Genomic DNA, 17,465 nt, shown 5'->3' with positions numbered 1-17,465 from the left:
TGAAATTTACTTTAAAACATGATACATTAATAATCTAATTTATTTAATCTTAACCTAAAAACTTACTGTGAAATATTCCTGTTTCTGAAAAAAAAGTTTCTGTTGACATCCAGCTATACTTGTGATTCTGGTGAACATTATTATCCTGATTTTAGCCTAGCATTTGGTAGCATAATCAAAACCCACAAATATGATGTTAAAGTCTTATGTTGTAAAACTCTTTAAAATATGCTGAAGTAATGAATAATTTTCTATGGTGAAACGAAACGAGATATATTCTTTGTTTGCTTAATCTCTATTAATTTGTCCTTACAAAATTTTTTTGTTATCTGATTTCTTGGAAAAATTAGAACTGCATTTCTATATAAATTTTCATTGAAAATGTTTCTGCATTTTTGTAGATCTGTAAAGATACCCTTTTAACAATAAAGATTCGCACCTCTGTCCCTAAGCCTGCTTCTACAGTTTATACTTGCGGACACTTGACTTTTAACTTTAGTTTAATCTGTGAGAAGGTTCATTGTGACGGAGAACCATATCGTTTTAGCACACACAGACATCCTGATAGTTTTATGCATTTATTCATTTGCGCATGTAATCAAGAAATGTGTCTTTTCTCTTTATGTAATTACTATTCCGTCAAAGATCAAAATTTGTTGTAAAAAAGTTTAAAATATCCAGAATGTAGGTATTAAGCTTTAATATCATATCAATGCTAAAACTAGAATATTGTCGTTATGTAAAATGATAACATAGTACATCTGGATTATTGATTTTTGAAGTTTACCTGATTTGAAATTTTGTAAAATATTCTAAATACTATTTTTGTACAATAAAAATATTTATTAAGTACAATTACCGAACAGAATTTTGTATCGGAATAGAATTAAATTCTGTGTAAAATTGTGACACATTGTTTTCTAAAGAGCTTTTATTCCGGTCTTTTATATAATAAAACTCTCCCTTAACATTTTACATTGTCCTATGTTCGATTTCCCTTCCCCTTTCAACTTTGCCCCCCAGGTGAAGTTGGCCGCTAGCCAGCCACTCAAAACACACACACACACACATTCAATCGCATATTTTCTAAAAACTTGTATTGACCAATAAACATTAATGCATTAAAAAACATATTAAGATATTTGGACTGCATTTCTCGTTATGTTTTTATATTTGTTTACATTTATGGCCATTAAGAAAACAATAAAAGGATTAGGATCTTTTAAAAGAAAGTCTTAAAGTTTAAGATTTTCAAAGTATGTGACCTTTAGAATATTTAAATCAGCTGACAACTATCATTTGACTTTTAAAAGGTAAAACTAAACATTTTTCAAACTTGGCAAAGTCCCATTAATTATTCTTTTAATCAGAGTTTAAGTGCAGAAAGTTATCAAGATTAGTTAAAAGTTACAGTTTGAAATTTTAATATTTGCATTATCTGTCAGTCAATTTTACGCCAATTATCTTGCGAGGGATTGCCTTGAAAATTCTATCTACGTCGTCATTGCCTGAGAAAGTGAATGTGTTTTATTTTGTGTATGTGTCTGTTTTTTCTTCTGTGTAGCTGTTTGTGTTTTAGTGTTTGATTGTCGTTTGTGAAGTGAGTGTGTGTTTGTATATTTTGCGGTCAGTTGTTATACTCAGTGGGTCAGATACGCACCTGCCTTTATAAATATATTTTAGTTATTTATCTACATACCTAGTTATTCTAGTTATTGTGATTCTTTGTCTAAATATTTGAATTTATCTAAAGGTAATCATTTTATTTTTATAAAATCTACATTCCAAGTGTATTTAAATGCTTAGAACTTGTATTAAATGTTAAATAGAAGTACACTAGTTTCTGATGTAAAAGTGCTGTTTTAAAGTGTTACGATACTTTTTAGTACATGGGTAATTTTCTACATTGATTAATCCTTTGAAAAGGAAATGGTCATTGTTGTAGATATCTTCAAAATCAAGCTAGGAATTACAATAAAAGTAAAAATAAAAAAAAGTAAAAACTCAATATATTTTTGGGGGGATTGCCTTAACATGCTATTTAAAGTGACAAATTTAAAAATGTAATATGTTCGTTTCACATTTTAGAAAAATAGAAAACTAGAAGTATCCAAAATACTCAACTTTTCATTGAGATATTAATTTTCTTGAACCATTTGATATTCAGTTGACGTGTCAAAACTAAGGGAGAGGTCATTTTCTAGTAAATCCCGTAAAGGTGTGTGTTATAAGGCCTAAAAATAGTAGTAGAACGATAAGGTGCTCTATATATTTGTATTTCCTATTGAATAGAACAATAGGGAAGAAATTTTTTTTTTTTTTTTTTGATAACCGTACCTGGAATATCTGAAATTTCTATCAAACGCTTTGTTTGGCTCAAACTGACCCAAATAAAAAAAATATAATTATAATAAATCAACCTGTAAAGAATGACTTCTTCCTTTGTTTAATGGTATAGATTGTTCTTAACCTTTACCTTGTACCTATAGAAAACATTATTATTATAATTATATTTTTTTTTAATTTTTGTCAGTTTGAGCCAAACAAAGCGTTTGATAGAAATTTCGTATTTTTTTTAGATAATCCAGGTACGGTTATCAAAAAAAAAAAAAAATTTCCCTATTGTTCTATTCAATAGGGAATACATATATCTAGAGCACCTTATCGTTCTACTACTATTTTTAGGCCTTATAACACACACCTTTACGGGATTTACTAGAAAATGACCTCTCCCTTTGTAGAATAAGTAAGCATGGACGAGATCATAATATAAAGCAGAGCGTGTAAATCTTAGTAAGATCAGTAATCATTTTCAGATTCCATAAAAGATTGTTTCTTTTTATTTTTTGCAGCTTTGATAATTACTAATAAAGAATAAAGTACCTATAATTTAGGTTTTCTTCAGTGTTTTGTTGTTTAAATGTAAAACAGAAGTAAAAGTTGTGGGTCAAATAAATAAGTTACATTCTGAAAGACCCAGGTAATTTAACTGTGTTTGTGAAAGTTACCAGTAAACACTTCCTTTTGAGGTTGTCTCAAGCATAGTCATTGTAATTTTTTAAAAAAGGTTATCAATGATAGATAAATTTGCGAATACATCCGCATTAATGAAAACCTTTGCTTAATAAAAATTAGGTTCAAAGTTTGTTATTTAATCCAAGACACACATGTAAGAGGATAATTATTCAGCATTTTTAATTGATTTTTTTGGTTGTTTATCTTTTCTTCATTCGCAAAAGGTATTACTCAGAACGAATTGATTCGAAATAAAAAAATAATTTATAATTTCAGATATTTTTATGTGGCAGTCAAAGTCAATAAGGTACTAAGGAAGGTCCCCCAAAAATACAACTTTAATTGCGAAATTTTTGTTAATACACACAACTTATTGAGGCAGCCAATAAAAATTCAATTAAAGTCCCCAAAGTTGTTGTCCCCAACAAATAAGAAAACATTATCAAAAAACTTTGGGAACTAGTGTAATGAACAGCTCATTGTCCCCTCTTTCTCTGTTATTTTAATGACAGAAAATATTAGTGTGTCCCTGCAGACCCAGTAGTGATGTCACTCATGAGTCTAAAACCTTACTCCCTTTCCTAGGATTACGGATATACAATCATAAAAACCAAATCAGAAAATAAAGTCAGAATTTAAAAAAAAATCTATAACAAAACGTTTTGGGTTATTTTGGGCTTAAATTTGTACCTACATATTGTGCATATTAATTTGTAAAAATATAAATTTACCATTTATTGGCAGCTATTTTAAATTTCTATAATGAGGTGTGGAAAACTTTCAAATTTTTTATACACTTATAAATGTCATTTAAAATACCTACAAATTTTTTGGTTATTGCAGCTAGAGGCTTCGAATTTTGGATATTGGGTCTACTTGTGGCAGTCTTTCAGTAGTTAGAGCGGTGTATTTCCTGAAGGCTTCCTTTAAGTACCTGCACCAAATCTTAAAATAGCCAGCAATAGATAGCTTAAATATCAAATAATATTAACCGGAATCATATAAAATATTTGTGCTCTGTTCTAATAATGTTTTTTTATATTTGTCCCAGTCTTTGCCCTTTCCTTACACAAATGTGTTTTCTCTACTTTAAATTTAGTTTCAGCTTTGTGAGTTAAATATTTAAGTTTTTAGGAGAGAGAGAGAAGCAATTAATTAATGAAAACATTTCTACTTTGCGCAGTGTTTTGCTCTACATAAAGCTTTCTTATGCTAAAATATTAAATGAATTTTGTTTTTTATTCTTGATTTTTTGTATATCTAACGAACCTCTAGCTACTATTACTTCCCATATAGTATACTAAGATTATTGTAATATTTCTCATATCTTGGGAAATATTTAAACATTTGTACTTAGTTAGAACCAGGAATAAAATACCTAATATTTTGGGGTCATATAAAAAGGTCGTCTTCACAACAAAGCGTTGCCTCCCAAAATGACGAAAAATCAGCTGAAATTGCAAAAAAATTTACTATAATTTAGAGATACCCATCCCTTGATATCCTGAAAATTTACTATAATTTAGAGATACCTATCCCTTGTGATCCTGAAAATTTACTATAATTTAGAGTTACCCATCCCTTGAGATCCTGAAAATTTACTATAATTTAGAGATACCCATCCCTTAAGATCCTGAAACTTTACTATAAAATTAGGAAAAAGAATGAATACACAAATCCATTAGCCTACCCCCCAACCTACCTGATTAACAAGGAAAATATATCATAATTTTATATCAAGACAAATAGCTTGCCAGAGGGGTGAGAGACAGATGAGAGACAAGCAAATTTTACTATTTTTTTTCTGCAAAATGTTTCAAGTACATCATTAGAAAGTGCATTTTTATACATGAAGCCATGCCATTGCTACTTTATGCATTTTGCACGTAGAAACACTCACTTTAAACGTTTAATTATACATTTTTATTGTAATTTTAATTTAATAATCTTTTTTTAATAGCTTGATAATTATTCTAATTATGTAAATACCTAGGAAAAAGAAAAGATTATGCTTAAAAAGTGTATTCTCTATGGGCTAAACTTTCATATTACTAAAATGTCTTGTTAGTAGCGAAGCTACTCTATAATTCACTTTGTCCGTCCGTCCGTCAGTCCGTCAGTCAGTCCGTCAGTCCGTCAGTCCGTAACGCTATGGGGGAAATGGGATTTACTCAGCTCCTATAAAAGATAGAATGCTGAAATTTTTTGACAACATTCCCATCATTAAGGAGCATAATTGACTATAACACATCATTGGCGTTCAGACCGATTTTTAGCAGGTTTTAGGCTATTTTTATATTTTTCACATTTTTCTCCATATCTTCAGTGTTTATCGTCCGATTTTCAAAATTTTTTCAGTTACAGATATCAAAATTAAATTTCCCGTCGTTTAAAGGAACAACCATGAAGGCCAGACTGCCTTTTCAGCAGGTTTTAGACTATTTTTATATTTTTCACATTTTTCTCCATATCTTCAGTGTTTATGGTCCAATTTCCAAAATTTTTTCAGTTATAGATATCAAAATTAAATTTTCCGTCTTTTAAAGAAAACAACCATGACAGCCAGACTGCCTTTTTAGCAGGTTTTAGGCTGTTTTTTATATATTTAACATTTTTATCCATATCTTCAGTGTTTATAGTCCGATTTTCAAAATTTTTCAGTTATATATAACAAAATTAAATTTCCCGTCTTTTAAACAAAATAACCATGATGGCCAGACTGCCTTTTTAGCAGGTTTTAGGCTATTTTTATATATTTAACACTTTTTTCCATATCTCCAGTGTATATTGTCCGATTTTCCAAATTTTTTAAGTTAAGGATTTAAAAATAAATTTTTTTGTCGTTTTAATAAAACAACCATGACGGCCAGACTGCCTTTTATCAGGTTTTTGGCTATTTTTATATGTTTTACATATTTCCCCATATCTTTTTTGGTGCTTCGCTACTTATGGATGTTGTCATCCTTGTTAAATACTAATTTGTCTTTTCAAATAGGATGCAAATTTTTAGGTATGCATTTACTTCTGCACAAATGTCATTCTATCGATTTATCACAACAGCTTTCTTTTTAAAAACTTTCACATCCCCCCCTTTGCTCAACTATCATAATTAACTAAGCACACCACTTTGCTGTTAAAATTTTAAAACACTTGCAGATGTGTTAATACACGGAAGTTAAGGTGCACCAAATATTTATTCTTAGTATTTGTACTTTCATACATTGTTAAGTGTAAACGTCATTTCTAATTTGGTCAAAATTAGTTGAAAACATTAATAGCAAATACAAATATACATAGTAATGATCTTTAACTACTTACTTATTTAGGCATTCACACAAAATACTAACTATTCATATTGTTTTTAGGAAACTAACTTCATACAAATGGATATAGACAATTTTATCTATTAGTATAATAGTAAGAATTAGATTACAACCTTTTTGATCAAACAAAAATATAAAAATATTTCGAAAAAATTGCTTAATATGACAACTTTTTGTTTATATTTGATTTTTAAAATTTTGTCCAAACAGTAAAAGTCATATTACGTAATAAAATTCGCTCAAGTGAAGAACTGATGTTTATTCCTTAGTTTTATAGTAGTTATGCTACTAAATATTCATATAATCAGGGATCTACAGGTATAAGACAATGGCCGATAAATTGGTTGATGTACATCCCCAATGATGATACACATAATTACCCCTTCTGTCGATGAAAATTGGTGATTGAAACATTTGGACACTCAACTAAATATACCGAATAATCACATTCATTAAAAGTATTCAAGGTCGTTAAGCTAACGAATAAGAAAACGTTATTATAAGACTTTGGTGATTAGTGTAATAAACAGCAATCAGCATCAATCTATGTGTAACATAAAAGCGTCAAAGAAAAATGCTTTCAAGTTAGTCCAGGAATTTTACCTCTCTTTCTATTCTCTTTTCCTAGAACTATTTCATCCCAAGCTTTGGTCTCAAATGTGTTCTTTTTTCCCAATAACTAACAATGGAAATATTTCAGAATTTATTGTTATGCAAGTTTTGAACCGCATTAATCGTGTTTTCTTTAAAACTGATCGTTTTGGAAATAAGAAAGATAAGATTCAATTGTCATTGTAGGTATTATTGTTTTACATCGTTACATCGATCATTTCCAAATTATATTGTCCTTGTACTTTTTTATGAGTTTTTGTCAGTAAATTTGTTTTAACCTCTGAGATTGAGAGCTGCAAATTTTTGGGTTGGGCGAATAGATGTGATTGCGGTTAAAGAATTTAGGAAAAGCAGCTTTGTTGCGACTGCGTCTTCTTGACTTACCATCAGAAAAAAAATATTTGCAGATAAATTAAAAAAATATAATGCCGTTGATAAAAGGCTGTAGTATATCTTTGTATCTAGCCACAACTTTAGCGGCTTCAACTTAATATCGCCAAATGATAGTTCTGACAGCTTTCGTCTGCGTCATGTCACAAAAAGGCAGCTAAAATTTATGCTGCGACTGCTAATCCCTTCTCTTGAATTCCAACAAAAATTTAAAAAGTTTAATTTTATCTAGTATAAGGTCTTGGTGTTAATCCCCCTAATTTTCTGATTTCACAATGTTGATAGTAATATTTATGATAAAGCTAATGGACCTTTTAGTTTATGATGTTTTATAATAAAAGGAAATGAATATTTATTCTCGATAATATCATATTTATGGTGGGATAATAATGGAAAAGTACATTATGCTTGTTCATTACCTACATTTGTTATAATGAATCAAATCAAGTTTTGCTTAAGCGTGTTATAACGTTAATGCACCCTCCTTAAAGAAAAAAACAAAGCTTTTTATTGATTTAGTTGTCAGTTTTGAAGTCATACTTGCAACGACAGAATCTCAATTTGTTTAATACTATTCTATAATTTAAATGTCCGTCCGTTTGTCCGTTATTTCTGAGGAGAAGTGTTATTTTTTTAATATAATTTTTTTTTTTGGGGGGGGGGATTATGTTTGAGTACCAAAAAATGGCTATAAACCTGCCTACGTCCAAAACTATGCTTTTCTTTTTAAAAATGAGGACTATTAGATTAACCCGTTTACTAGAAGGTCGTACATGACACCTATTACAATTCTGTTATTTAGAATGCATGATATGAAAAGCATAATTCTGAGATGATCTTTTGAAAGTTGTTTATTATTATAAACAGACACATCGAGTCAGACGTTCTGCTTATGTTTGGAAATTATTATATGCATGGATAATGGATCAGGATTATTAATGATAAGTATAGAACGGAGTTAACAGCTATGGTTGTTACTGTATTTTCATGAGTAAAATCACATAAAATGCAAGAGGCTCGACCCCCACGAACGACTATTAAAAATAAAATAGCATAAAACCATCCCGTGACCTATGTGAAGCTTCCGTTAAAAAGGAGAAGTCAAATAGGTTCAGTTGTGAACGAGATCTTAACGGACAAACTAAAAACCTTACTACTTAATATAATAGGAATAGCTAGTACCATTTAAAAATAAAATAGCCTAAAACCTTCCCGTGACCTGTGTGAAGCATCCTATAAAAAGGAGAAGTAAGCATATACCATTCAATGATAGTCAGTGACTAGCCTTAAAGAAAATGATACATCTCTTGAAGATTGATTAATTTAGGAATTCCCTATATTTTTTTAGTCGTGATATCTTAGCTAAATTTAAGCATTTTCTTTTACATGAGCCTAAGTCTATGACTGTTTTATCCTGGCAATTGATATGGAGATTTTTTATTCCTTTATCCATCCATTGATGTGTGAAACATATGGTGCGTACAAAAACTATATTCATCATCATTCTTTAACATATTAATATAATCATATTAACTTTTTTTATGGAAATTGTCATCAAAAGATCATCAATTTTTATATTATTAAACGAGATATACTTTTTTGGAAACGCAGCTTCTTTATGATAAAAGCAGTAAGACTAAATAAAAGCATTTAATAGTTTTTAATAATTCGCAATTGTCTGATGCGTTTTTATTTATAAAGTGGACAAAAGGCTGCGCTCCTAGCATTTAGGAGCTCTGTATTCGAAGGAGTAAGGAAAGCTGGAAAATAAAACCAACCTTATATATTATTAAAATAACAAATAACCTAAAACAATCCAGGGATATGTAAGAAGCGTCCATAAAATGGAGAACTCTATCGGTTCAGTAGTTTATCGAAATCTTGAGCTACAGACAAAAAAACGTTGTTACTTTATATATTAAGATATGTATTAAAGCAACCTTAAAATCCTGATTGTATTTTTAAAATTCAACAACACTTTCTTTTTTTTTCCTGTATTGTTTTGTATTTAAGAATGTTCATCAAAACCAAAGGTCATGCATAAATATTGCTGCAAATTAGGGGGGAAAAGGAAAAAAGAATTTTTCATGCAGAGGCAGCACACCTGAGCTTAATCACTTGGTATCAGGGATCTAAAGGGATAAGACAAAAATTTGATGTTTATCCCCTGTGATTATGAACAAAATTACCCTTTTATATTAAAATGGTTACCTAGTTGAAAAACACTTTTTGTTTGGGACCAAATAATTAAAATTCTAGAAAATTATTCATAGATAGAGTTTTTGAATTAGAACACGCCTTATAAAACTTTGGTTAATTTACAGATTAATGTCGTTTGTCTCCTCTCTTCCAGCTTGTTTTAAATTTTAAATCTTGTTTTAGCATTCATTTCCTATCCCTGTAACTCTGATAACTTAATGGAAAATTTCTGATAGATAATTTGTCATCTGTGCTTAAGTAGAGAGAAGTCTACTTCCTTACTTATTATTCATCGATAACTATAGATGATTGGCTAGGTAGGTAGTTTGTCTTCCTTAGGTAGTTAATCCAAGTAAAAAGTATTCATTTTAGGAAAACATTTAAAACCTAATTGATTCTTTTTAGATTTATTACCTTTCAAATTTTGCTGTAAAACGAATAATTATTAAGCATACAAAGAGTAAGGATATTTTTTCCTTACTTTTACCGAATTTTGCTATTTTCTCCCAAAATTGTATATTTTTGTTCTATAACTTTAAAAATTATAATAGATCATTTACTTCGTGTTTTTACCTATTTTAAATTATGTTATTTACTAATGACCTCATGGTCACTTAGTTTTGAAATAAATATGAATACTTTTTATGTCTTGGTATGTCTTAGGCAATTTCCATCAAAAAAAATAACTTATCCTCTGAAAGGATTCAGAATGCTCTTGGAGCTTACCCTAAGCTAAAAGTGGCAACGACACGTAAGGGGCGATTCTTCGTGTTTTTCACAGTAGCTTTTCTCATATTTCTAGCTCCTGCGGGGGGGGGGGGGTTTAACCCTGCGGGGCCAATTGCCTAACCCTGTGGAGCAATCACCTAACCCAATATAACCTAATCTAACCTAAAATAACCTATCATAAGTCATTTAAAAATACGACGAATCGCCCATTAAGGGGCGAGGCCACGAAAGGGACTATTTCCAAAAGTTTTACTGAAAGTGTAAAATATTTGAACATATTGTACGCTTCATTCAAGTACTCGCATGTCACTTCTTTTTATATTTTGCTTATTTTAGGTTCTATTTAGCCTAAATTCTATAAAAGGTTACTAAATATATTTAATATACAAGCAAGGGATAAGCAGGGAGGGAGAGGATATTGCCTTTTATATATTTACAAAACCTCAAGCTACTTATAAGAGAATTTCACGCATAGATTTTGATGGGAAAGAATCACCTTAAAAAGTACCATCACTAAAAACCTAAGTAAAATGTGGTATAATTATGATAGTTGCTAAAAGCCTGTTAAAGCTCCACTGCTAAATGTATTTACATTTTAATGGACAGATCACCAAAATTTTCACCTCAAGACTCAATAGATATATTGTAAACATCTAATAGATAAGATTGTCTGTCTTAAGCCATGACTTATCCAACAAAACATATAAATATATCCTCTAGTAATAATTTGTCTAATATTGTGAGTGTTGTAATCTGTCTAGCATGTTAATCAATCCTTGAGCCCAGATATCCAGATGTAAGGATTAAACTGTTTGTCATCTCACTCTAGGTCTGTCTGTCTGCATTGGATTAAGTTTTTAGGAAAGAGATTATTTGGCAGATTATTGCACTTCATTTTTTTTCTTCTGCAGTGCAAATTTATCTGATATACGATTATATTTTATCTAGTTTATTTATACCAAAGTTGTTCTACGATTAATACCTGTAAGTTGTAAGGAAGGTTTATAAACGATGATTATGATAAAATAACAATTTTGTCATATATTTATGAGATTTTTTTTGTTTTCGTATTAGATACTGAAAGGTAGAGTGAAAGATTTTTACTTTAATTTAATTCTTTAGTACCTATTGGATATAGGTAATATATAATTTGAATTTCATCCTATTATTATAGTTATTTTTATTTAAAACAAATTATTTGTTTGCTTTTCTTTATGTAACCCTTCTTGTTGGTAAAGATTGTTAGCTGTAAATATCCTTACCAGGTATAATGATTTAAAGTCTGAAATTATTTACTTTTCAGAAGCTGACAGCGACGAGATAAGTTTACCTTTTGGTCGTACAGTTAACCGACAGTCAGCCAGCACTATACAAACACCACAGCAGAATTTTGTCGGTGGCAGCAGCAATCCAAAACTTTGGCAGCCAAATTCTGGCACAGTACTAGATCAGGACCAAGACTTTGAAGATTGGGATCACTCTATTAGATCACAAAGGTTGGTTTATTATTGGTTTGGAAGCGCACAAAGCGGAAGGAGACATTGGGCTGTTAATTACACTTGTCCCCAAAGTTTTATAATAACGTCTTTTTTTCGTTTGCTTATAACTTTGGGGACTTTTATATCGAATTTTGATTGTTTGATTCATTAAGTTGAGTGCCCAAACTTTTTTACCACTAAATTTGATCTACAGAAGGGGAAATTTTGTGTATCATCATTAGGGATGTACATCAATTTATCGGCCATTGTCCTATTCCTTTAGATCCCTGGGTAGCACAGCTAATCCAACTCGTGGGACCACACCATTAAGAAGTTATTTTAAAAATGAAAAAATATTTAAAGGTAAACACAAATCTAAAATTTTTTTATAAATATTTGTAATTTTAGGTCTTCATCATGCGGTCATTCCGTGGGTAAACAAATACCAATCCAGCAGACATCATCAAGAGGTCATCCAGCCTTACCTCCTTCCAGATCAAGCTATCACTCTTCCGCTGACTTCCAAATAGATCAACCAGGTTTTGGCGGTCGATCTAGTGTCCAGAACACACCGAGCAATCAACCTTATCATCCGGATTTAATCGACATAAACTTTTCGGAACCAACGCCCGCGATAAGACGCAGTGAAGATCGTGGCAGCGGCGTCATTTCGCCTGAATTTCATTCCATCAGCCGCTCGGACAATAAACCGCCAACAGGCGGCCTAGGCCGGGCCCGAAGCCGGCAAACCGGCCATCGCACCGCCCCGTTTCACAGAACCGGCAGCGCGTTTGGACGCAAGACCCCTGTACCGGTGTTTGACACCGAAGAGGATCGTGAAAACTTTGATACTGACGAGCGCAGCAAGTCCTTTGATGAGGAGGAGTTAGTGAGGGTCAGAAACGACGATCGAGAGCATAGGTCGTCTTCCAGAGTTAGGAGTGGGGCGGCGGGAGATGGAGATACTAGGACTTGGGGAGAGATTCTCAGGGACAAGACAAGTCCTTTTAACTCATTGAAGAGAAAGAAAAAAGTTAGTAGGTAATATATTTTTTTTATATTTGTATAATTTGAAGAATAAAAACGAAAAGTAACAAATGTATTTATGATATTGGCATCCTTGTTACAGTAAAGAATAAAAACTTAAGAGTGACAAACACACACACATACACACACACCTCCATACATTCATTATACAAGTGGTAATTATCACTCTCTTTCAGGGATGGAGGGAAAGATAGATACATTTTAAATTTTCAACACTATCACTGATTCATATGTTAAACCTTTGAATGAACTCTTGTCTTCAACGCGTTTTAAAATCAGTATTTATTATCTACATAATTTCTTTTCAAAAGAAATTAAGATGTAAAATTACTCCTTTTTTAGTTCATACAATAACCCTATGGATTGCATAATCATATTCTATTTTCTATTTTTATTTGCTATTAAATATAATAAGATAAGCTCCTAGTTTTTCCTTAAAATATTTATGTTCATTTTGATGAAAAAGACTCAATTTATTTTTCTCTTTATCCCTGCTTTTTTGTCAGGTACTAGAAAGGGGAGGCAGTGGGTTAGGCAGTAAAGTTTCTAGGGAAGTGGTTTGTAAGAAGAAAAGAAAAACTAAGGGGGTTGGTGAAAATATAATTTTCCCCACAAAGCCAACTCTAAATTAAGTTAATTAAGGTCGCACCAGGTACAAAAAAAAAAGAAGTTAAGAGTGTGTTACTAACTTTTCTATTAATGTTTCTCTATCTAATTTCCCTAATTTTCAGTTTCCATTTGGTGGGTGAAAGTTTTGCCACACTATCAATAAAATATCTGTAACAATATACTTTTATATATCTAACAAACATACACTTAATCTGACACACGACAGAGAGAGAGGACTAGAAAAGGGATAAATATTCAGTAAAACAGAACATTATATCATTACCTCTCGTAGGCGAGGTGTTGCTTTGGGTACCAAAAACGTTGAAACATTTTCCGTGTCTTATAATTTCGTTTTAAAGCGTCAATTTGCCGTATGGGTATTGGGTTGCCCAACAGACAACCAATCTTTTGTCTGGAAGTCCTATTTGTGCATAGAAATGAGTTTAGGTTATTAAGGGTTGAAAGAGCCCCATGGAGTTGGGCTCTGTAGTTGCTAAAAACATGTTTTCAGAAAAAAAATTAAAGTTTTTGGGTATTTCTTTCAATTAAATATTAATCTTTTTCTCTCTAATGTCATTGTGATTTTCCATTTTCCATTTCTGGTAATACATCCCCTCTCATCGCAAGAACAAACATAAACACATAAAAACCCGATAGAATCAATTTTATCCCCCACACATGTAACACATTATTTATAAGAAAACTTTTTATCAAACTTTTATTGAACTTTTTTTAGTGTTAAATATAATATATATATTCTAAAAAAAAATTTGCGAATTTTCTGTTTTGTTACAGTATGGTAGAAATTACTTGATTTTTTAACTTTTTTTTATAGGTAGTAGATAAATTTTGTCCAATTTTAAAATTCATTTATTTCCATAAATTAGTATGGCTAATGGCAACGTTAATGGATAGATTAAAACGCTAAAATTAACCGCCAAATCGTCAAACACCTACTTTAAGTCAAAAGAGCAATCATAAAAATCTTATCAATCTATTATTGCAAGTATCTATTAGATATTATTTTCAATTAATACAGTAACAAAGAAAAATTATTTCTGGGTGGTCTTCTAGTTATAATTATCATGTACTGCTTTTTGATCTTAAAAAGAAACACAGTTTTTCTTAGTCAAGCACTAAAATATTTTTGGCAAACAGTCCAATGACATATCTTATATCCATTTTCCATGATTTAAATCTATGCACCGAATATGAAATATGTGAACAAACTAAACAGCGAGTGATCTACTCCTTCGGATAAGGTCACACTTTCTGATAAAGAAAAAGTAGATTAAAGATGAAAGAAGTTAAAGATGCGAAGGAGCCCCCTCATTTTTAAAATATAAAAATGGGGGGTGGATAAGACAATGAATGTAACTAACACACCCCTCCCACCCCTAAAAATATAACTAACAAAATTGTCCCTTCTGTGTATTAATGTTATTGGTGGAAAAGTTTAGATACTGTTAGTCTGTATTACATAATCAAGATATATTAGAAACCCCTAAAAGTTTTTAAATTGCATATATCACAAAAAGATGATATTTTAAAAACTACGTGGTAGAAAATTGAAATTCTTTTAGATATATGCCATTTAAATGTAGTTTAAATCATTAACTAGCAAAAAATATGCGGTTCACTAAATTAAGTTCAAATGCATTTCGTGCAACTATCCCTTTAAAGGCTAATGTAAATGTTTTCAAAACTTTGTGGGTTAGTAATGGCTTATTATAAAGATCTTGATACCTGTCCCTTAACATATTATGTATGAACCAGCTGGGAGGGGATAAGACTAGCTTTGCCTTTAATTAATTGTCATTTCCAAACTTTCTATTTATCTTGGACAAACTTGATGGAAAATTTGCACCAAAGTGGGAGGAGTGAGAGAGGGAGAGTTATGTACACCATTTGGGGACAGGAGATATGCAATATTCACCAATTTTAATAGATTTTAATCTTGTAATATTTGTGTTTCCAAACAACTCTCAATTTTCCTTTGGTGTAGCTATTTTTCAATGTCTTTTGATGAAACGATTGGTTATAATTCTTGAAATAAATTGTTTTAGTCTATAAACAAATATAGCAAAGAATATGAAAGTCCCTTACCACATATTGAATTCTTAAGAAGCCTTGATTTTCATTTAAGGATGTTTAAGCTTTTGATTTCAACTAGGTCATCATTTGAAAAAGTTTTCAAACTTTATATAAAGCTGGTTTAATTTTGTGAATATTAGTCCCTGCGTATGGCTTTGTATCACTGGATTATACTTACTCTCTCCGTGTGTCAATTATAAACACTCACAATGGAAAAGGAAGAGTGAAAAAATTAACTCTTGTAACTAAATAAGATAAGTAGAAGAAACAAATATTAAAAGTGGGATCTACTGCAGTTCACGGTAAAATATTGCTGGTAACGAATATTACTAAAAATTTATGAATTTTAAAGGCAGCTAGCTGCCAAACGGCTGAACATACAGATCATGCTGGCACACTGTTTTAAGCGGCATAAGAAGGCCTACAAATAATCTGGAATAGCCATAAATCAATAATGCATAATTATCTCGCAGTGCAGAGAAATGCGCGAAAAAGACCTATTTTACGCGGTTTTTCTTCAGTGAAGTTTTCCCTGGGTATCATTGGATCTTGGCTATTCGAGATAATTTGTAGGCCTTCTTATGCCGCTTAAAATGGTGTGCGGGTATGATCTGTACGTTCAGCCGTTTGGCAGCTAGCAGCCTTTAAAATTCATAAATTTTTAGCAATATTCGTTACCAGCAATATTTTACCGTGAACTGCAGTAGATCCTAAAAGTGAAATATAATGCAGATAAAAAAGGGTAGAGATGATAAAGAATAAAATTGTAAGTAATATATTATTATGAGAATGTGTGTAGATTTTGATTTGATTGAATTGGGAGACAAAATTAACATCATTTGTATTATAATAAAATTGAAAATGAGGAAATTCGAGTTTGTTTCAAAACATTAAAGATTAAAGTAGATAGATTTTAAGGATAGAAACGCGACCAAGCCTTCTGCCTCGCGGCTTCGATTGCTACTTTCTCAAAGCTGCAACTAGTAAATGTGACGGAGCTGCTTCAAAGCAACGTGATTAATTGCCGCCTCCGAGCCCTAATAGAAACGGTTTGGGAAGATTGATTTATTCAAACTCTTTTGGGATAATTTTTTAATTGTTATACATTTCAGGAGTGAAGACCAGTTTCTAGTTGCAAAGTTTGATCAGCTGGTTCCAGACTGGCACAAGGACGAGCTTGCGCAGGTTGTAGAGGGCAGCATGGTACAGCTAGAACAGTGCGGCCAACCGGTTTTTGGGGTTGTAAGGTGAGAATTATTTTTCCAGTTTGGCTTCGAAACCGATTACCTAATATCCGCTGGATTATGACTGGTTCTAAGCCATACTGAAAAATCATGTATAGCATAGTATTGCCGACAATTTTCCACGAATATTAAAATACGAATCATAAAATAAATACAAGTTTTTTTCCCGGGCCTTTGGCCCCTCGTTACTAACAAAACATGCATTAATTTTTTAGTTTAATATCCACTTAAAGCTGTATATTAATTAAGAATTTATTAATTATTTCATTTTAAATCTTTTGTATCCAGAAATGATTGGAAAATTAGGTAAACATAAAATATAAATACCGTCCCACAAACAATAAAAATACTAAGTTTTACTTCCGTCATCTTAGGGGAACCATTTTACTAGAAATATTTTATTTCAAATCCAGAAACATAGAATTACACATGAGGTAAAGTCTTGAGGGGGTAAAAAATAGGCTTCGACATTTCTTCGAGTTGTCATCCGTGTTCAATAATATGTCTGCCTGTATTCATATTTTGAGAAAAAATATAGTATTAATAAATCTAAAGTATGTAATAATTTTGATGCATATGATTGTTTGTCAAATTAGATGCATAACAAGGACGATATCATACGCATCGGTAGCGTATATTACACTATTGTTTTAAGATATGCATAATATCAGGATTTTCTTACAAGGGGCAAATCATTTGACTTCATTTGCCTTCTTTGCCTATTT

General features: G+C 31.2%; 1 protein-coding gene across 1 annotated transcript in view; it reads left to right on the top strand.

Annotated features, from left to right (window-relative positions):
• The window catches only part of CYLD (ubiquitin carboxyl-terminal hydrolase CYLD), an 82,880-nt gene that overhangs the window by 32,620 nt on the left and 32,795 nt on the right, over positions 1 to 17,465 (top strand). The window contains exons 17-19 of the mRNA XM_080175669.1: positions 11,572 to 11,764; positions 12,155 to 12,787; positions 16,609 to 16,743. Coding sequence (XP_080031795.1) covers positions 11,572 to 11,764; positions 12,155 to 12,787; positions 16,609 to 16,743 — 961 coding nt within the window. The remainder of the gene's footprint in view (positions 1 to 11,571; positions 11,765 to 12,154; positions 12,788 to 16,608; positions 16,744 to 17,465) is intronic.

The sequence above is a fragment of the Acartia tonsa genome, chromosome 1, assembly GCF_053477335.1.
Source record: "Acartia tonsa isolate MP-2025a chromosome 1, ASM5347733v1, whole genome shotgun sequence".
Taxonomy (NCBI): domain Eukaryota; kingdom Metazoa; phylum Arthropoda; class Copepoda; order Calanoida; family Acartiidae; genus Acartia; species Acartia tonsa.
This window is presented reverse-complemented; position numbering and strand designations above follow the sequence as displayed.